Source organism: Numenius arquata, chromosome 4 (genome assembly GCF_964106895.1).
Source record: "Numenius arquata chromosome 4, bNumArq3.hap1.1, whole genome shotgun sequence".
Taxonomy (NCBI): Eukaryota; Metazoa; Chordata; class Aves; order Charadriiformes; family Scolopacidae; genus Numenius; species Numenius arquata.
In genome coordinates, this window is record NC_133579.1 from 26,223,357 (window position 1) to 26,244,511 (window position 21,155).

At 40.0% G+C, this 21,155-nt stretch overlaps 1 protein-coding gene across 2 annotated transcripts; it reads left to right on the forward strand.

The window, feature by feature from the left end:
• Window positions 1-3,233: 3,233 nt before the first annotated feature.
• Window positions 3,234-20,822, forward strand: RNMT (RNA guanine-7 methyltransferase). 2 transcript variants are annotated; one of them, XM_074146443.1, is made up of 11 exons: window positions 3,234-3,284; window positions 4,691-4,967; window positions 7,251-7,383; window positions 8,847-8,969; window positions 10,213-10,328; window positions 11,462-11,643; window positions 12,251-12,415; window positions 13,553-13,670; window positions 15,757-15,858; window positions 17,200-17,233; window positions 19,099-20,822. In XM_074146443.1, the coding sequence occupies exons 2-11, from the start codon at window positions 4,734-4,736 to the stop codon at window positions 19,134-19,136; spliced, it is 1,245 nt and encodes a 414-aa protein (XP_074002544.1). In that variant the 5' UTR covers window positions 3,234-3,284; window positions 4,691-4,733; the 3' UTR covers window positions 19,137-20,822. The 2 variants fall into 2 exon arrangements, with proteins under 2 accessions (XP_074002544.1, XP_074002543.1); XM_074146442.1 differs by lacking the exon at window positions 3,234-3,284 and having other exon boundaries at window positions 4,734-4,973.
• The last annotated feature ends 333 nt before the right edge of the window (window positions 20,823-21,155 follow it).

The window sequence follows — 21,155 nt, forward strand, 5'->3', positions numbered from 1 at the left end:
AGATGAAGCGGGGAGAACTGAGTGATGGAAGGCACTGGGGTAGAAAGGATTGGAGCTATTTGGAGGAAACATAAAGTTCATGAGAACATAGATCATTACCATTTTTGCTGCAGAAGTCTAGATACCAACCAGGGTAAAGACCTATTGTATAATCCCAGTGCTTTAAAGGAGAAATTACTTCTGTCCTTAACTACTTACTTACTAAGACAGACAGAAGGTGGCAGGACTGACATACTAGACACACCAAACTGGCCTACTAACACCTAGTTAAATCACAATTTTCCTGACAGTTTAAAGCTTAAATTCTTGACTTCATATGCACAAAGTATGTTGGATTTAACACACCTGTACTGGTACCTTCAAGTTCAACAAAACTTAGGAAGGTATCATCACAATAGATCATAAGGATTTTTTACCTGAATAACTTTCTACTCATACTGTAATTTTACTATAACAACAGGGACATGAAGAATTATCTGTGGTTTTCAGAGGTATCCAAGACTTAAAAATTAAGGAAAAGTCCCATACCTTGATCAGTAGTATTTTTTTGTTGTTGTTATTACCATACTGCACAAGCCATTTGTCTCAAGTCAAAGAATCTACTAGAGGTACCTTATAGTCATTAAAAATCCCTGACCCTGAGGTTGATCCTTGCTCTAAAGTGATGGAACTAGGTAGTTACCTATCAGAATATCAACGTAAAATACTTAAGATCTATTGTGAGGATACCTTACTGTCTAGGAAGACTTCAATCATGTTTTGGTCCCAGACCTCAGTTCTTCTAGTGGTTTTATTCCAGTCTTAATACTGAAATATTGCTGACTGATGTTGAATCTGCTTCAGCATCTAATTTGCAAAAGAAGTTCAGCTTCAACTATCTGGGTTCACAGTTTATCAACATCAACAAGAACTATGTTGGATCTTCTTCCCAATCTGCAAAACTAACTGACTGCAAGGAATGTTACAGATTCAACTAGCAGTTTTACGTTTTAAAAAATGGCACTTTTTCTGCTTTTGTCATTGAATTTGTTGTGGCCTTATCCTCAAGACCAGTCAGAACTCCCTACATATCCAGAAATGTGTCAAGATGCAAACTGAGGGCTGTTATCTGAGATAAGGGGACATCAAGAACTCCCTGTCCTGCAAAACCAGACTTCAAGCTTCTTAGTGATGCCTATAAGCATACACACAGAGCTAGGTCAGTTTATCTGGAAAAAAAGATCACCTACAGCAGGAGAATTACACAGATTCCTTTAAAAACCAAAACCAGATCAAACCTTTTCTTATCAGCTGCTATAGTCTGCGAAGCAGATCTGTAGACAGTCATACCAGACAAATCTTTAACTTTTTACATTCCTTACATATTCTTTAACAGTCTGGATTTGCCTACTCAGTTTTTGCCATGTGCAAGCCACCTGATATCCACCTACCCAAATCATCAAATGATTTTTTTTTTCCTCCCAGATGGAAGTGCTTCTCAAGCAGCAAGTGCAATTCAATAATGCTGCCACAGAGGCCAGTCATATCCCTTTTACCTCAAAAAGCCCTTGAACAGAAAAGGAGATAAACACCTGCTGTCAGGCCCATAGGAGGAGATGGACGGTGGGGACACATTATCCTCTCTGTGCATGCATTTCCCACACAGAAGCAGCTGCAAGTCATATAAGTTAGCTGCGCAGGCGGCAAGATGCATTCCAAATGAGGAACCTGTTCCTCATCTCCCCCTAAAGCAGCAAAACTTTGGCAAATCATTTTCTGTTTATACTTGTAACAGCAATAACATCTTGGGGTTTAGGTAAATTGAGGAACACTTTCAGTTTAAGAATTAGTTTTGGTGAGGAATTCTAGGACACTTCACGTACTATTGTCCAAATGAGTATTTTCTCTTTTGGGTCAGCTTGTAGAAGGCATTTCAGAAATGGACATAAGTGAGGCTGAACATGCAGTTCATAATACCTGACATAAATCCACATTTGATTTAACAGCCTAAAAAATCTTATGACTTCTCAGTCTGACTCACTGGATAACTCCCATAGTTAATTACCAGAGGCAGATTACAAACGAAATCTATAACTCTATGCAACTTTGCCAAGAGTGTTGTCTTCTTCAGCCAGCCACTGCCTCCAATGGATTCAGAGATCTCCAAAGCTTGTACGTACAAAATGTAAGAGAAAAAAGTGCTGAAAGCTCAACATGAGCAAGAAAACATAGTTTTACCAGTGAACAGGTAAGAGGAGAAAAAAACCAGATTTCTCAGTTTTGAGATTCTCCTTCTGAAGGAACCCAGCCCTTTGCTCATGTTTGTCACGTGCCACAAGCGAGCGACCAAAAACCGTGCAAAACATTTATCAGACAAGAAAATATTTCTACAGCCACTTTAAGTAGTCTACAAAGTCAAGACGCGTGGAATCGGTTGTCTCGGCAGAGAAACACCCTTAGGAGCAGAACCTAACTGCGGTCTTTGAACGGTACAACTGTCAGACGCTCGCGGCCGACATTTTTCACGCCAGACAAAACGGCCCGGGAGTTTGCAAAAGAGAGAGCAACCTGGAGGAAGGCACGGAGCCCCGAGCAGGCATTCCGCTCCGGCGCCTCTGAGAGGACCGTCCTCCCCAGCCACCAGCGGCCACGGGTCCGTTAGCCCGATCCTCTGGGACTGCAAGAGCAAGAAAACCAGCCAGGGCAGGGGACACCCCTGCGTGGCGGGGGAACCTGCCCGCCGCTTCTGACGATCCCCACCAGCCGCCACCGCCCCCCCAAAGCACAGCGGCTCCACTCCTCCCGCCTCGGGGGGGCTCCGGGAGAGGCCGCACCCTCCTTCTCCCCCTGCGAGGCGGCAGCCCCTACCTCCCAGCCTCACCGAGCGGGTACCTTGTGGCTGAGCCACCGCTCCTCCTCACGAGCCCCGAGCCATGCAGGCGCACCGGGCGCCGGTTGACCGGCGGCAGTTGACCAACGGCCGCTGCTGCGCGCGCCCCCGCCCCCCCCTCACCTCCCCTTCACCCGCCCCGCGCGCGCAGCAGGGTAACGTGCAGCAACGCCCGTCCCCACCATCACCTTGAGGCCCCAGAGGCCCGACTGCACAGGCGCGAGCCCCGCCCCCTCGCGAGGCCCTTCTGGGGCACGTAGTCCTCTCCCTCAGGCAGCCGAGACCGCGCGCGGAGCCTTGGTGCGTTTTACGCGTGCGCGGCTCCGCGTTCCCTCCCGGAGGTGACGCTACCATTCCTGCCGCCGCGCTGCGGGGGCGTCACTTCCGCAAACAGGATGGCGGAGGCCTGGGCCGGGTGAGTGCTGCGCGCCATCCATCCCGGGCGGCCCGGCGGCAGCGCGAGGTGCGGGTGGGGCGCGTGAGGCGGCGGGGCGCGGCGTGGTGAGGCCGGGGGCGCGCCCCGGTCCCCTCTAGCCGCGAGCGGGGTCGGGGACAGCCGTTGCCGCGCCACTAGCCGTCGCCAATCGGGTGCGGGCCGCGCCGGGACTCTTGGGGTGGCGGCGAGGCGGCGCGCGCGTTTCGTCTGTTGCTTCGGTGGGCCCGGCCTGGGCAGGCTCCCGGGGCCTTCGGAAGCCACCTCGGCCTGCCCCGCTGGGGGAAGGGGTGGGGGAGTTCCCGTCCGTGCCTGCCGGCGTCGGGACGGGCGTCCTCCTTCTGCGCAGCCCCCCGTGTAGCCCCCCCTACAAGTTTTCAGGGCCCAGACGGGTAACCGAGGGGGGGAGTGGGAGGGGACTGGCGGGTGGCGCTACGGCCCCCGTCACTTCTTTGCGCATCCTGGCCCGCGAGCGCAGTCCCGTCCCGTTCCCCGGGAGTTCCGAACTTCCCAGCTTTTCTTCTCAAGGAGCTCCCCCTTTGGTTGTCCTCGCTGGTTCCGAAGTTCCGATCCTTTCTAAATTTCGTTCTTAAAAGCGGCTGGGACGCTGCTTAGGGCCGGCGGGTGAAGAGAGGAAAGGACGTGCTTCTTTGGAAGCGTGAGTTGGATGCTGTACCGGCGTGGAAAAATTGTTGCCATAAGTCATACTTGGAGGCCATCCCGTGAGGGTGTAAAGAAGGTTGGGATGTGCTGGAGACTACGTGAGCTTTGTAGCGGTGATTTGCAGTCCTACGTACTGCATAGATAGTTTTGAAGTGGAGATACGGAAACACAGTTGCATCTGAAGATTCCTATATGCATGATGTTTGAGGCGCAGTGGATAGTTTTGGCAAACTCAAAAATTCACAACTGATAGGAAGTTTGCTCTTAAAAAGCACTTTTTTTTTTCTTTGAGGACATCCATTTAAAAACAAGTTAAATAATAAATTTACTAATTTGAGGCACTCTGTCAGCTTGTGTTTCTAAATATAAAGCGATTTGTAGGTTACTTACTGTGGGGAGGGGAAAAGGGAGATTCCAGGCCCACAAGCAGTAACACATTGCAGTTGAATCAGTAAAAATAGCTAAGGAAGACTCAAAACATGAAGGGTAAAGATTTATTGTAATTTGTTCTTGTTATAATGAGAGTACTTTGAAATGCCACATATTTTATTGTGCTATCTTTATTAAATAACTAGTCAAATTTGAAGTCTATATATTGCCTAGAGCAAAGGCATGTTATTTTTTTTTATAATGCCAGCATTATGATTGAAAATCATGACCATAACTGCAAGTAAGTGAAATTACACAGTAAATGGTGTGGGTTTGGTTTTTCTTTCCCTTTGTAGATTTCCATTCTGATCAAAGGACAAGAAGACTAACCTGTCAAAAATGGCTGATTTAACCAAGGCAGAAGAACAGGAAGTAAAGAAGAGTTTGGATGAAGAAGTAGAGGAAACACCTCATACTTTAGAGGCAGATTCAGGTATAGGTTGTGAAGGCGATAGTTCAACTTCAGGTACAGTGCACTCCACTGAAAATGAAAAAGAAGTTGACAGTGGTAATCAGGACGACAGAGCAAAAAGGAAGAATTTAGATCCTGAAGATGAACCTCCTAAGAAAGTGGTGAGTGTCATTTTATTTTGAGCTGCGTTGAAATCTTTGTTTCAAAGCCTTAACTCAAGAAAAAATTGAAAATATTTATGCTAAACATATGTGAACCAGCATGAACCACCAAATGTCAAAGTTTGAGGGTGGCTTCCTAGCAAAATAACAGGTGCAGAAGTTGCAGTTGAGCTTAACGGAAGAAAAAGAGGGCTAGTAATTAGAATGTTAAGAAAACTGATCTCAGCCCATGCTTAGTCTAAGATTATCTTTCCATTGTCTGTGGGAGCAGGCTGGTAGTGTAGTGGCAGGGTTTACTGGCATTAGTCCAAGTTGTGTGTCTTGAATTGCTGTGTTTTGTATGTTGATATCCTGTGTGTTAGTACAGTTATCTGTTCATGGGAGGTTCTTCCATAAGATAATTTTGTCCTTTAATTTTCTCAGTAAGTTATTGTATAAGTTAGAAAGTTCTACAAACTACGCCCTCTGTGATATGATTTCAGTATAATCTATTAGCAAGATGAAGTACTGAAAGGTTTACAGATGTGTTGGTTTTTGGTTTGGTTTTTTTTTGTTTTTTTTTTTTTTTTTTTGTCAGACTGGAAGATTAGTAGAAAATATTTGTCCTTTTAACTAGAAGGGTGAAAAGGGTAATGGTTGATATGATGCTGTCCTTTATTGTGTATGTGCTTGTAGAAACTGATGCTTTAATATCCAGTCTAATTTTGACCTTTTGGGATATTTAAGTATAATTTGAAAATGTCTTTGACCTAATGTTTTGTTTCTCTGTTCAGAATTTTTCCAGGAGGTTAATTTATGGCTAAGCGATTGGGTTAAAATAAAAGGTGCTCTTTGTTGTGATAGAAACATCATTAACCCTTTAATCTTTTTAATAAGGTGGTTCTGGGATAAGGTTTAGATGGACAAAAAAGACATTGTTTTTGTGTAGCTTAAGGGTGATTGCATTGAACACAGCTGCCAGCATCTAGATGTTATTGCTGATGGCTCTTTGCAACTGTGCTTGCAGCAGCTGAGACGCGTTAATGGATTGTATGAGTATGTCCCCCGCACTTGTCAGAGTCAGCTATTCTAGCTTACGTCACCTTCAGCGGCCATTCAGGGAGCCATCTGTGCTTACCCTAAAAAAGACTAGAAACGGTCAAAATATTTGTTAGTATCAGCAAGCCTAGTGTGGTAATAAACAGATGATGAGGTCATAGAGATTCCAAACAAGTATGTCTGTGTTTATTGTGAAGTTTAACAAAATTATATGAAACACTGCAGAATTAATGTAGTATATTGAAATCAGTCAAACCTCCTTTTCCCTTGAGGAACTGCTATTTGAATAATAAGATATTGGGATGTTGACTTGTAGTCAGCTGTTGGGAATGCTTTTAATTGCTGTGTGAATTCATGGTGGCCGGGGCCTTGTAGTGTGTTTGTGGGTTTTAACTGAGAATCCTTCATTCTAGTTTGTACTGTTATTTTGAACAGTTCCATGCCTCACAGAATTGCTGTTGCTTCTCCATGTTCTGTTACTTCGTATTTTATTTATAATTTATTTTAATTTCATGTATATAATTGAAGATTATTTTCAAGGTGAAGAAATGTTAGGAACATAATATCTGGATGTAGACTGCTCCTCTGTGTCACATGAGACAAAAATCTCTTGGAGGATTTACGGTTTAGGTTAAAACAGAGACATTTCTACAGCTAACTGTTAAGCATTAAAACGGGATACGTTGTCAAGTCATTACTCTCATTGTCTTACCATGGTCTGTTTAAAGCTCTGCTGGTCAAATCATCCACTTAGGGCTTTATGCAACATCAGCTAGTGGGCATTTTGGTTAAATTGGCAGTTTATACACTTCTGTTAGATGTAAATACTGAATTTCTGAAACAGGGTTTTTGAAGAAGCTTAAAGTTCCTCAAGAAGGAACATCCCCTTCTTCAGTCTAAGGCTTAAGGGGAATGAAATTGATTCTTTGAGACTGGTGAGAGTATTAGAGAACTGAAAGGTAAGTATTTCTGGGGAGGAAAGACGCTGGGCATCATCCATCAGAAACTACTTGGACCAACTGAAAAGGGGATTAAATTTTTAAGGGGGTTGTCTCTGTGATAATTGAAGTACTGATGTCAGTAGAGGGATGGATATGGGAAGTGTTTTTATATATATAATGATGGTGCTCTTCACAGTATTACTTGTTTACTTTCTTAAATGCTTCAAGTCAGGTCTTTTGATTAAATAAAAAAGTAATAAAAAGAATTCACTGCTTGAGTCTATTCCTTCCTTCATTTCTACAGCGTGAGATGGGCCATGGGCAAACTGTAGCTGCACATTATAATGAACTTCAAGAAGTTGGATTGGAAAAACGTAGCCAGTCTCGCATATTCTACCTCCGAAACTTTAATAATTGGACAAAGAGTGTCCTCATTGGTAAGGTTCCTTAATTGATTACTTAAACTTTAATAAAATGTAACTAATTTTTGTATCAACATCTAACTTTTTTTCCTGCTTTCTAATGTTGGTTATGGCACTGTCTCTTAATACATAGTAAGACTTTTCAAGTACAATAAAATATCTGTATTTATTTTTATTTTGAATCTTTATGGTAGTGTTTTATGTTGTTGGAGTACTAAATACATGCTAAAGTTTTAAATATAACTGACCTAAGAAATAGAGAAGGTTCATACTAGAAACTGTTCTTCATGGCATTTTTAAAGAAAAAGGTACAGCTTTAAATCATCATTCTATCTGTTCATGTTAGATTGAGCTGCTCTTGTTTTTTAAATATATCTCAAATATTTTCATAGCTATTTTCTCAAAGTAGTTGGTCCTCAGGTCTAGATTAAGCATTTCTGTAGGAAACTTGAAAACATAAATATTTTCTGTGTTACCCATAGTCAGTGATTTAAAAACATGAAAAACTAGAGGATGTAGCCCTTAAAGAATCAGCAGCCTTTTTATAAAAGGCCAAGTCTGCTATCCCACAACTTAATTCCAAAGCGAGGAAACAAAACCATTGGATATCTCCAAAGATTTGCTGGCAGACTCATGAAGAGGGATCCATGCCAGGAGGTGTTGGCACCATTTATTTTAGCATGTGGCTTTTTGTTGTCTTTTATCAGAGCAGTTAGAATCAATATTTCAGTTCATATAAAGCCATTCCTGGAGCCTGTGTTGAAGCCTCTCAGTCATGATGAATTTCAGTAGTCTGGTGTTAAAGCAGTTGTATCCAAACATATTTTGTGTCTCTTACTGTGACCAGAAGTTGCTAGCATGCTGATATGTTTTGCATAATATGCCAACATCAGTCAGAGCAGAGATAATCTAGACAGAGTGGATATAGATGAGAAAATGAAATTGGTGTATGTAGGGTAAAAAGACAGCAAACAAGTAGCTAATGTTATTGCAAGTCCTAGGAGAGTGATTGGAGAACATTATACATTTTTGTAATGTGGCCGCAATGAAAAGTTGTGGCTGATGCTTTTAATTGGCTTTTACTCTTTTGCAAAAGGCTTTCCCATACTTGCAAATAACATCTGCCTTCATTGTAGTGGTAATGAAAGGGAATCCTGTTTCCCCACTCACATGCGGCGTGGTTGTTTAGCGATGTGCAGTTTTGCCTTTATCTGCCAGGATACAATTCAGAGCTCCAGTCATTAAGCACAGAAAATAATCATTATCTGCTCCATAATATTAAAAGTTTGCAGTTGCTTTCATCATTAGTGGTTTCTAGAAAAAGAGATTGACGTCTGTAATGTTAAGAAGACTTACAGGCAAAGTAAGTTCTGAGATCTTTTAAAATTCTCAAACCCTTTTGGTCCCTTAGGGACCTGTGTACAATACAAGTGAATTAGGGAGACCTGTATATGCATTCTCTCTTTTTGTTTTTCTAGGTGAATTTATAGACCGAGTACGACGGAAAAAGAATGATATAACTGTTTTGGATCTAGGATGTGGCAAAGGTGGAGATTTACTGAAATGGAAAAAAGGCAGAATTAAAAAACTTGTCTGTACTGGTAAGAAGACACAGTAACTTTCTAGGGAAAGTACACCAGTGTTTTATGGGAAAAACAGGCACATCTCCAGTCTTAATTATTATTTCCTTTTTCGGTAAGCCAAAGGATGCAATGATACACCTTCTGTCAAAAAGTTGTCTTTTAACCTGAAGATATCAACTTGATGCATAATATATAAGAACCATTGACTTCCTATGTAACAAGCTTTCAATTCAACTCATAAATAAAAACTATAATGAGTAAAGAAATGCACAGTTATCACAGATTGTCTTAGGCAAAGTGTGACGCTGGGAGAAGACTGACATTTTGTATTTTATGTATTTTCTCCCACATCTAATCTCTTGTAGTGTTTTTAATTGTTCTGAAAATACACATGTAAGAGTTACATTTAAAAAAAATCAAACAAACCCCACAGTGATTTGACAAAAAATGAACTGATTAAATACTTTTTAATTTAAATAGTTTGCTTAGATGTTGGGAAGGAGATACCTTCTTCCCTTCTCCCAAAAATGCCAAGGATAATCAGGGGAAGCATTGCTTAACTTCAAAATTAAGAGATACTAAAATGTCATAAAATTCCTTTAGTGGGAATTTTTCTGGGTATTCTACATTTTACAGTTCTTTCTTGTCGTTCTTTTTCAGTTGGCAGTCTTCAAATACAGTAAATGAATTTTCTTACAGTTCTTATGTAAAATTATTGCATATTGTTAGTTTTAATATTCACTGTTGGAGAGGAACAGTCTTAAAATAAAAAATTCCCATGATGCAACATACCAGCATATATCACAAATAATTGCATTTCAACATCTTGTGTATTTGTAAGTTGATGAAGAGCTTTCAGTACTGTTGGAGAAAACTCTGGGAGCTGAACTGTTTTAGCTAATGCATACTAGACATTGCTAACAGCATTTAGTATCAATCACTTGGTATCTGTCACTTGACGTTTTGGAGGCTTGCTTTGCACTTTTGGGTATGGGAGTTTTCTAAAATCTTCAGATTTTAGAAACTTTTGCCTGAAGTAAAGACTGAAAATGACAGAGGGTTATAATGCCAAACACCTCCTGCAAATTAAATTCCTTTTCTACAAATTCTTGTCGAGAAATTTGTTTGGTCCCATCAAAGCGTAACTGAAGATCAACTTCTGTCTGTGCCATAATGGGTCTGCTATGTTTCAGTAATCATTCCGGTTTTCTGTGGAGCAGTTTACGCATTTATTTTTTTTAATTTCTCTCTCTATATATAGATATTGCTGACATTTCTGTGCAACAGTGCAAGCAGCGATATGAAGACATGAAAGCTCGATGTCGTTATAATGAACATATTTTTGATGCAGAATTTATACAAGCAGATAGTACCAAGGTACAGTTCCTATGCTTTATAGTATTTTGGAAATTTAACATTCTTGGGAAGTGATGCTGGTGCTGTAATATTTAGGGCGTGTATATTCTTGAGAACAGATTGTTGTACTATCAAGAGAATAAACCACACAGGTTACTGAGACATAGATAAATGTGTTTTGTTTACTGTTTTACAGTGTAATATTCTTGAAGCCCGAATGTCTTCTTCAGATAGTAAATATTGTGCTTTCAGTTTCTTTAACTTGGCAAGGGGAAGGGAACAACTACTTATTTCTGGAGTTCTGGGAGCCAAGTATGAGATGTTGGAAACCATCTTGGTGAATGTGTGTTTTATGCTGGAATGAATAAAGGATGTTTTCTGATTTGATTTTTACATTTTGCTTATCTCAGATTTTTTTTTCTAGCAGCATTTTAATTACTATAATAAATATATTCAAAACTGGTGTGATACAGCAGATTTCTTAGACTGTCTGGAAGTGATATTGAATACATTGCTGAGGCTTATGAGACAGTCTTGTAACCAGCATTGCTTTTACTTCTTGGAAATGTGTGCTGACAGTGCCCTGCTGATGCAGGCTGAGGGACAAGAGCCTACCTGGTTCCAGAGTATCTGTGGAAAGGCTGAAACTGTTCTTCCCAGCCTTGCAGGGCTGGGTTGTTGGCTTGAATTCTTGGTTGCCTCTCCTTGGTTGCCTCTCAGACTATACCTTCTGCGGTGTAGTCTGTTGCAGGTTCCAGGTCATCTCTCTCAGCTCAAAATTACAGTCAGGGTAAACCCTCAGCAGTTAAAATATCTCTGGAAACTCTTAGATAACTAACCTTGGGTTTTGGCCTTTCAGGTGTAGTGGTGTTACTTGACAACATGAAAAGAATTTGAGGACATGATAACTTTGAAATGTGCGTGTGCATTCTTGTTGTTCCCAAATGTTGTGTATGGTTTTCTGTGTAGCAGAGGACTTTTTGCCTTTTACTTCTTACCTTTTTCATCTTGTTCTCATTGAACTTGTGAAGAAATGGGCTGAAAGGGAAAACATCAAAGCATTATGGGAGTAGTGTATTTGTTGGAAGATTTAAGTGAATCATTCTTGTTTCTGTAGCTTTTATTAAATTTTTTTTCTTTTTAATCTATTTCAGGATCTCTTGTCTTCCAAATACAATGATCCAGATATGCGCTTTGACATTTGCAGCTGTCAATTTGTTTACCATTACTCATTTGAGACATACGAGCAGGCTGACATGATGCTTAAAAATGCCTGTGGGAACCTCTCTCCTGGAGGGTATTTCATTGGCACAACTCCAAATAGCTTTGAACTTGTGTAAGTACTTTTATATTCTGTTAGTCTTTCAAAAGTCAGTGAAGCGTTGTTAAGTGATAGTTGTTCTTCCAGTGCACTGATATGGTTGTGCAAATGAAAGCAAGTTTTTTTGCAGCAATTTTGAATTCTGGTCAGGAAAATCTCACTCATGACTGACTCAAGCAAGTAAATCTGTACTAGTCCTTGTTGCTTGCACCCATGGCTCTTCTGGTATAGAGAATAGCTCTTCATACATAAATCCTCTGTAGTGATTTAAATACCGGCAAAATAGCCACAGCCTAGGGAATAACTGTCAGAGTTTTGCTGTGGTAGTTCCAAGAAGCCAGACTTGTCCATGTTGACTTTGTCTGGGCTAAAGGTTAATTTTCTAGGTCCATTTAGTCCTTGGTATGTTGTATAGGAATGATAAACTGTTACAACCTAGTATGCTGCTTCTCTTCAATTTAATTGTTTCGTTGCCTTATTAGATAAGGGAGAGGGGAAATTACAGAGATCACTGAACGCTGTAGTACTGGGAGAAACACTTTCATGCCTCTTACGCGTAGTTTTATCTGCCTGTTAAATTAAAAGCTGTTTAATTAATGTTTGTTTTTATCTCATTTTATAGAAAGCGACTTGAAGCTTCAGAAACAAATTCATTTGGGAATGATGTGTACAGTGTAAAATTTGAAAAGAAGGGAGAATATCCCTTGTTTGGCTGCAAGTATGATTTCCACTTGGAAGAAGTGGTTGATGTCCCTGAGTTCTTGGTTTACTTTCCATTACTGGAAGAGTAAGTTATACATTATACAATGAAAACTGTGAAACAATAAGCATTTGTTTAGCTCCTGTGTCATTGCATAGTAGTTGCAGAAAACTGTATTTTGCCTTTCTTATATTTTACAGTTCTTCATTTTTTGTTGTTGCTCCAAATGAAGAGGGTTCTTGCATTTGCATCCACGACTGTAATCTGTCCATTGCACTCAATTGAAGGTGCTCTGGTCAGAAGCTGTGAAGACTTGAACTAGGTCTCACACGAGAATGTCTGTATCTGTTAATTGGATCTGGCAGCAAGCCTTCAGTGCTGTCAACTTTTTCTTCTTTAATCTTAACCTTTTGGGGGGGTTTCATTCTACCTTTCTTTAGTCCTTCAGCAAGCCTTCTTGTATATCCTTTTCACCTGGTGCCTCTTTGTTGTCTTCTCCAACTTTCTTTTGATGTTTGTAGGATTTTTCCTACAACTTATTTTTTCTTCCTCTAAATCTTCTTCATCTGTGAGCATGTTTTGCTGTTATCTCTGTGTGAATTTAGATTTGCCTTTCCCAGCCTGTCTCCTGATGTACAGATGTTTCCATGTTGGTATTTTTCCTGCCATTCAAGCTCAGTGTAGTTGTTTAGAGTATTAAGCTTTCCCTTCAAACCTGTATGTTTTCCCACACTTCATTTGTAGTTCTTCATGAAAAATACCAGCATCTGTCAGTGACATCTGTAACTTCAGTGTTGTATGACCACAATGTCTACATATAATTGAGGTGTAAGGCACTAGATCTGGTAGGAACAGGTTCTCTAAATATATTCATAATATCTGACGTGACAGGGTGATGATACTGCAGGGAAAATAGCATAGTCTATTTGGAAGTTCAAATGAAACTTACTTCTGTGTGTTGGGAAAAGAGACATTTTTCTATTAAAATGTTTGTAAATTACTTCTGTGTAGATTTTTGTTGTCCTAATTAAAAAAAAAGAGTACAGTTTGTGATGTTAGTGCTTTTTTTTCTTTTCACCTAAATGTGTTTACTACAAAAACCTAATTCTAGAAAGAGTGTAATCCTAATGAATACCATAAGATGTCACTGTGGCTTAGAATTGTTCCTTTGAAAACAAATCTACAATTTTTTGGTTTCCCTAATTCAGCTTATTATTTTGACAGAATGGCAAAGAAGCATGGTATGAAATTAGTCTACAAAATGACATTTCGGGAATTCTATGAAGAAAAAGTCAAGAACGAGGAGCATAAAATGCTGTTAAGGAGAATGCAGGCCTTGGAGGTAAATATGGAGTTAACTTGTTTGATTTAAATAGCATTTTACATCTTGTTAATTATTTATGCAATAATTGAAATTCCTGTTGTGAACACTGTGCAATTAATTAAGGGCTACCAGTAGAAGAACTAAACTCCTGTGGCTGCAAGTGTGACTGTAGTGAGTTGACCTTGACTAGCTGCCAGACACCACCAATCTGCTTTCCTTCTCCCTCTTCCCAACAGGGCGGGGGAGAAAAAAACACTTGTGGGTCAAGATAAAGACAAGGAGATGGCTTAGCAATTACCACCATGGGTAAAACAGGCTAAACTTGGAGAAGATTAATTTAATTTATTATGGGGAGGAAAAAAAAAAAAGACAAATCTTAAAACTCCTTCACCCTGCCCACTGCTTGTTCACAGGCTCAACTTCACTCCTTCACTCCTGACCTTTCTAGCTCCGCTCCCCACCCTGCAGCGCAGGGGAATAGGGAATGGGATTTGTGGTCAGTCTGTAACACTTTGTCTCTGCCACTCCTTCCTCCTCACACATTCCCCCTGCTCCAGCATGGGTCCCTCCCATGGCATACAGTCCTTAACAGACTGCTCCAGCGTGCATTCTCTCCATGGGATACAGTCCTTCAGGAACTGCCCCAGTGTGGGTTGGTTCCTCACAGGGTTGCAACTCCAGCCAGAAAACCTGCCCCTTGTTGGGCTCTTCTCCATGGGCCACAGCTCCTGCTAGGAGCTTGCTCCGATGTCGGCTCTCCACAGGCTGCAGCTTCCTTCAGGGCATGTCCACCTGCTGCAGCGTGGGGTCCTCCAAGGGGTGTAGTGTGGGTATCTGCTCTACTGTGGTCCAGGGGCACAAGCTACATCACCATGGTCTTCCCCAGGAGTTGCAGGGGAGTCTCTTCTCTGGTGCCTGGAACACCTCTTCTTCCCTCCTCCTTCTCTGGCCTTGGTGTCTGTAGGGTAGTTTCACATTTTTCTCACTCCTCTCTCACAGCTGTTGCGCAGGTTTTTTTTGTGCTTTCTTAAATAGACTTTCCCAGAGGCACTCCGCTTGTGGCTGAGGGGCTCAGCTGTGCCCTGCGGTGGCTCTATTGGCTGTGTCTGGCATGGTAGAGCCTTGGCCTCTTCTCCCAGAAGCCACCTCTGCAGCCTCTTGCTGCCATCACCCAGGCACCAGCACCCACTAGAGTGATTCAGTTCAGATCCATTCAAAGGTGGATCTTGTGCAAGGAATATCGATTGAAAAGACAGAAAGTAATCTTTGTAGGAATAAAAGGACAGTCTGTGTTTGTAGAAAAAATGGTACTTAACTCTGACCTTATGTTTTTGCTCAATTTTTTTTAAATTTTTTTTTTTCTCAAGCTCTTACGCTGAATGACTTTGGTGCCTTCAGAGAAGCTTTTCAGTGCCATCTCTGAGGCTTTGGTTTTGCTCACAGTTCTCTGTGCTTCCCTCCTTCTTTGCACAGTAGAATTTTTCTGCATAAAACTATCAAGTCAAGTATCTGGTGGCTTATTAAACTGAGTCACACGGGCTGCAAGTGGACTTGACTGTCCTTGTTGACTCTGAAAGGGACAGTGCTTTGTATGGGCTCATATTGCCAGAGGCATGGTGACACAGCCTTTGACATATCAGCTTTGTTCTTAGAAAAGTGAGAGTTGTCTTAAATTAGTGACCACTTACAATTGAGGGCTGCATTGTTAAGTACAGAGCATTATGCAGTAACTGGGATCCTTTATAAGTTTTATATTAGTTTTGAAGAATCAGTTGTATGTTTCTGTTACAACTCCTGTGTGTTAATAAAGCGTTTTAAGCATTCTGCTTGAAATCTTACAGTTGCTTATTTCTTAGTACTGTTCTCCTGTTTTGGGACATAAGGATAAAAGTTCATTTATAAATCCTGGGTGTCAGATTTTCTGGGAATTAGGGAATATCAGACCTGATCTTGTAGGTTCTATAATGGGGAGATTTATTTTAATATCCTCTTAATAATTACTGACCTCCCTTCTGTGCTATATTGTGACAAACTCTTGACTGATGTGATTAATCTATCTTATTAGGCAATTAATATTTTTTCTTAATTTTTCTATGTTCTCCAGCCATATTCTACATTTGGTGATTCCAGGCTTGTTTCTGATAAACCTGATGATTATGAGCATGCAAAAGAGTTCATCAAAGATGGTAAAGCGAAGTTACCATTGGTAAGTTCCTTCTTGTTTCACTAGAGCAAATGGTGTCTCAAACTGAGGTCCTGATCTTTTGGACATGTGGTGCTTTCTTCATTTCAACTGCAATGAAATTGGTATGAATGTCTGTGCATGTGAAAAATTGTAGACCTGCAGGCCTGAGGAGTTCATCTAATCTATACCCCATCCTCAAAGAAGCAAATTGACTTAATTTGGTAGCTTTTAAGGAATTTGTAGCAGTGCAAAAGGGAAAAGCTATTTTGCCATCTTCCTTGGCAGCTGTTCTAACACAACTTTTCTTAATTTGAAGAATTTTCTTATGTTTCTGGATCTTCACACTACCGATTTAAAGCTTTAGTTTTCTTCTTTTAGTCTTCTGACAAGTGAGTTGAAAAGTTTCTTCCTAATACTTGTATGTATTTGAAATCTTGAACATTGTTTTTCTATTGTCTTTTTGGGTGAAGAAGATCCAGCTCCCTTCCTGGCTGATTTTATTAAAGTTCTTTAAATGCTATTTTTCTTTAAACTTGCTGTGCTTTCATTTTTATTTTTTAATAGAGCTTCTAGAATTAGACTAGTCCTACATGCGTAAAACTAAATCCATATATTTCTGACTTCAATTTTATTAAATATTGTATTCTGTTCACATTCTGGAATGAAAAGAAACTTTCTTTGTGATGATCATAATCTTACCTTGTACAAAACTTAGTCTGCTATCCTGGCATATATTTTTCTGCATTTCTCCTGTTTTGCAACTTGATTTATGACTTCAGAAATAAAAGAATAATGAACCATCTTTAATGGAGGTCATATTAGATCAGTGGTCCAATTAAATATTTTTCTGTGTCTAGTCCTGTCTTCTAATGCACATGCTGGTTTTCTGAGCTTGACGTCTTGCTCATGTTTTTATAAAGGGATGGAGTTGGAGGCAGGTAGTATTCCTGGGGAAGGTGGCAGCACCTGATACAGGGCCTTTTCTGGACTTCTGCACAAGTGTTGGGCATCTCGGGCTGAGAGCAGCTTGAGCAAGGTCGGGTCACGCTGTTGTGTGGTAATGGGACCTGGTGTGCCTCTGCATTGCAGGGGCATTCAGCCCAACAGACTGTTGGCCTGTTCTCTTATACCTGTGTAATTCAGGTGCGTTCCATTATCGAGGGTGTTCCAATTCCCTACCATCCTAGTTACTGGAGTTAGAAGTATCTGTGCTCTTCTTGTCCCTAAGTAGCCAGCCAGTGTGGGTGGTTAGAAGTGGGTCTGTGAAAGATTGATAATCCTGAGTTAAACTGGTGTTTTATCGATTCCTCATTTATTGTTGAAAATGGATTTTTATTTTTTTTTCTTTTTGTCCTCTTCTAGGGAACCTTGAGTAAATCTGAATGGGAAGCAACAAGTAAGTATTGTTTTGACAACTCAGTGTTGACCGAATGACTGCTATGGAAAGTGTGTAAAATAGCCTGTTGGTTATGGAAGAAAATCCAGATGTTAAATATAACAAGATTTTATTATTTGTGTTTTTCAAATGCCTGTTATTTAAATTATATAGTGCATATCTCAAGAAATTGAGAGGGAAATGCATAAAATAGGTTGAAATTTTGCTTTATTTAAGTAGCTTCTAGGACACAAACTTTTGGGTTAAAGTAGTCTGGGGAAGCCTTACTTAGGATGTATGAAAAGAGGATGCCAATGTTAAAGGATTATTTTGCTAGTGTTAGAGAATTAAATACTGTACTTCTTTTTGGTACACTTGCATATTATACTGTTATCAGTCAGCTAGAAACCAAACTCCAGTTGGGACATACTTTCATCAAAAATAATACAAATCTGTTTTGGGAAGGGAGGGACCAAAACTTTACTCTTTGCCTGTAGTGATATGTGTTTCAGGAAGAAGCAATTAAAGCATGGATGGTGAAGAGGTATTTGTTTTATAAAGGGAGGGGAAAAAAGTCAGTGCCTCAGACACTGAAAAGGATACAGTACTGTTAAATATAGTTTGAAATTTTGTGGGCACGTGCCATTCAAAACTTCTGACATCCTTTTGTTCCAATGTTGAGTTTAATAAAACTCAGATACAAGGGACTGAGAATTCTAAGGATAAAAATTGACTCCCAGAGAGATTATTGCTAACTTCTGTGTAACTGCAGGCAACTAGCACTTGCATTTTTGCAGATTGTTATACTTGTCGTGTTAGTGTGTTAAAAACAAACAAAAAATGCTGTTCGATTCGTGAATGAAAAAAATCTTAAGGGTGTTTGCTGTCTCAAATTGTTACCTGTTTTTTAAAGGTATGAATCATAAGGTAGACATTTATTCCAGCAATGTAAAAGTTTTGTGTAAACTATTAATCTACTTGAGAGGGGCTTTAAAATTTCAGTGATGACTCTATTTTCTAAGTAGTCTCTTTTTTCAGAGAGATTTGGAGTACAAAGCTTCTAATAGAGTATAAGCACAAGTTGCTTGTTACATGGGACTTCGCTTTGCTTTCTCTTTGAGGCTTGTATTGGAAGACTTGCAATGTAGCTCTGGCACCTCATCCATTAAAATGAAAGCTGAGTTCAAGTGGAAATCCATAAATGTTTAATTAGAGTCACGGTCTTAAGAAACTTGTTTAACTTATCTGTCTGGTATGAAGCATGGCTGATGTTGATTGTACGCCAAATCAGTATTTCCCAAGGGTGCTGGTGTGGGCTGTATGAGTATCCATTCCTAGTGTGGTACTGTTCTGGAGTTGAGAAAATGCCATCTAGCATTTGTAAATATTTCTTCTTTGTCTGTGGTATTTTAAAAGAGAAAATTAATAATTTGTACCATGAGTTTATTCACTTTTTAATTAAAAATTAACTTGATCATTTCACCCCTAATTATCCATTAGTGTGTGTATGAAAGTCTTTAAACTTAGTTGCATGTGACTTTTTATGCACCAGTGAATGTTAATTATGTGTAGAATGGCATAGTAATTTATGAATTACATTCATGTTTCAGTAATATCATTAACTGAAGTTTATGTTGCATTAACCATATCAACAGTATTTAAAATAATTTATTTTTGTGCATTCTTAGCTTTATTGTGAAAACATGTCTAAACCATGCTGGAGTTGAATACTAGGGTTACTCATTGGGAAACCATAGCAGTTTTTATAATTTCAGTAACCTGCTAACAGGTTGCTTGGGCAGAGTGTGAACCTGTTTACGTTTTGAAAACTCAATCAAGTGGCAGAGGAAGCTGAAACTTTAAATACTCCATTTTCTTTTTTTTAGGTATTTACTTGGTATTTGCATTTGAGAAGCAACTGTGAAACTTCACGTACTGGATGCAGCAAGAAGAGATCATATCCATGTGCAAGTTGGAATGGTCAGAAATCCATTGTGGCAACTATTTTTTTATTTTTTATTTTTTAATTATCAGAAGTGTGCAGGACACTACCGAAAACAAGAGCAAGCTCGTGATTCTGAGTTACATTGCCTGTCTGTGACAGATGGACTTGTGTGTGTATATATAAGAAAGATTCTGAACCAGTCTTTTTAAGCATTTGTAAGCAATCTGCATGCTCTCAAAACTCATGTTTGAACTTGACACAACTTTTATGTTAGAAACAAATGTTTTGTTAGTAGAAGTACGTTTGTGATTACAAGCCTGACCCTGCACTTTCTGAAATGGATGGAAAAATGACTGTTGACTTTGATGGTGCAGAATGAGGGCCTAAATATTGTGCTGCAGAGCTCAGTTAATTCATAGTAAGATATATTCAGACATATAGGGTATGTCTACATTGCATGCAGAGCTAAGTGGCAAATAATACCTGAGTCAGTTTGAGTACCTCTGTGCTGTGGTCAAGCCTGCAGTGTAAATCTACCTTAGTGGTATTCAAGTTTATGTGGTTAAGTCCCATGATGTTCCTGTTTTTCATGCTTGCTGATATGTAGTGTCACTTCATGGTGCTTTCAACATTAAACGAGTTTGTTCTGTATGAAACTGCTCTGAAAGTGAATTTCTAAAGTTTTAAGTCTCTACGTTGTTTTTCCAAGTATGACTGTGATAATCAATAACAGCTGCTGAACTTAGATTACTGAACGTTTTTATTGTATTAAAGACTCTCCTGACTTTTTGCTAGTTTTAATGTCTCCTGAAACTTATTAGACAGATCTTAGGATGTGTTGCTTGTTTCATAAAATTCCAAATAGGCTTGGCAGAAGGATGAGCTGGTGGTGGTGATGGGGAACAAAGGGGAGCCTGCATAACGCTTGAGGATACTAGAAGTTCACTCTGGGAGGGAGGGCTGTGTATATTATACACACCCCAATGCATGTGGATAACAATCCCCAAATTAGAGTCAAATACTTTGTTAGTAAAATCTAATGATATCAATAGGCAGGACTGTGCCTAACTACCATCTTAGCTGCCTGTCAGTCTCTTAGAGCTGGCTTAGGGATTTCTGACATGCTGTTGGTCTGCTTTCCCTGTGCTTGTAGCCATCCACTACTGAGAGGGTGTGAGTACTTCTTTTCTCTCCCTTCTTGGGCTAACAGTAGCTGTTGGCTAGTATAGTTTACATAGAGATGAAAAGGTGATATAGTAAACCTAGGAAAGAACATTTCTGTTACAGAGTTAGTCTTTCGGGTTATTTTAGTTTGTAGTTGTATTGCCTTCCCCCTGTAATTAGGTCATGCCCTTTCCTCCGTGACTCCTGACTTATTATTTTTTTTTTACTGTATAGAAGAACACCTATAACCTTCACCAAGGCAGTAGAATCACAGTCAGTTCTGCTGCTGAAACTAAGAAAACAACTCTTTCTTGTCTGTTAGAATTAGTACTCATGAAACTAGCTGAAAAATGCTGACACTTTAGAAATGCTGAAATGTTTTACTGAAATTTGTGTGTGTCAAAGCTAGTTTTGTTAGATTTCTTGTATCAATTTTCATTTGAAAGTGCATTGTTATGCTATTTTTGGAAGAAATCGGAATAATAAAAAGAGGGGAAATCCAGTGGAGTGTCTTTCCTCTTTTAGGCAAATCTCAACATATCACAGAGTCACCTAATGGTTGAGGGTTGGAAGGGACCTCTGGAGATCATCTGGTCAAGCCCCCATGCTCATGCACCTGGAGCTGGTTGCCCAGGATTGTGTCTGCAGAGCTTTTGAATATCTCCAAAGAGGGAGACTCCACAGTCTCCCTGGGCAACCTGTGCCAGCGCTTGGTCATCCTCACAGTACAAAAGTGTTTCCTGATGTTCAGAGGGATCCTCCTGTGTTTCAGTGTGTGCCCATTGCCTCTGGTCCTGTCACTGGGCACCACTGAAAAGAGTCACAGAATCATAG

Excerpts from the sequence above, each read along its gene's own strand:
- RNMT (XM_074146442.1), top strand. The coding sequence starts at position 4,734 with ATGGCTGATTTAACCAAGGCAGAAGAACAGGAAGTAAAGAAGAGTTTG. Across the intron at positions 8,970-10,212 it reads TAAAAAACTTGTCTGTACTG|ATATTGCTGACATTTCTGTG; the intron begins GTAAGAAGACAC and ends CTCTATATATAG. Across the intron at positions 10,329-11,461 it reads TACAAGCAGATAGTACCAAG|GATCTCTTGTCTTCCAAATA; the intron begins GTACAGTTCCTA and ends AATCTATTTCAG.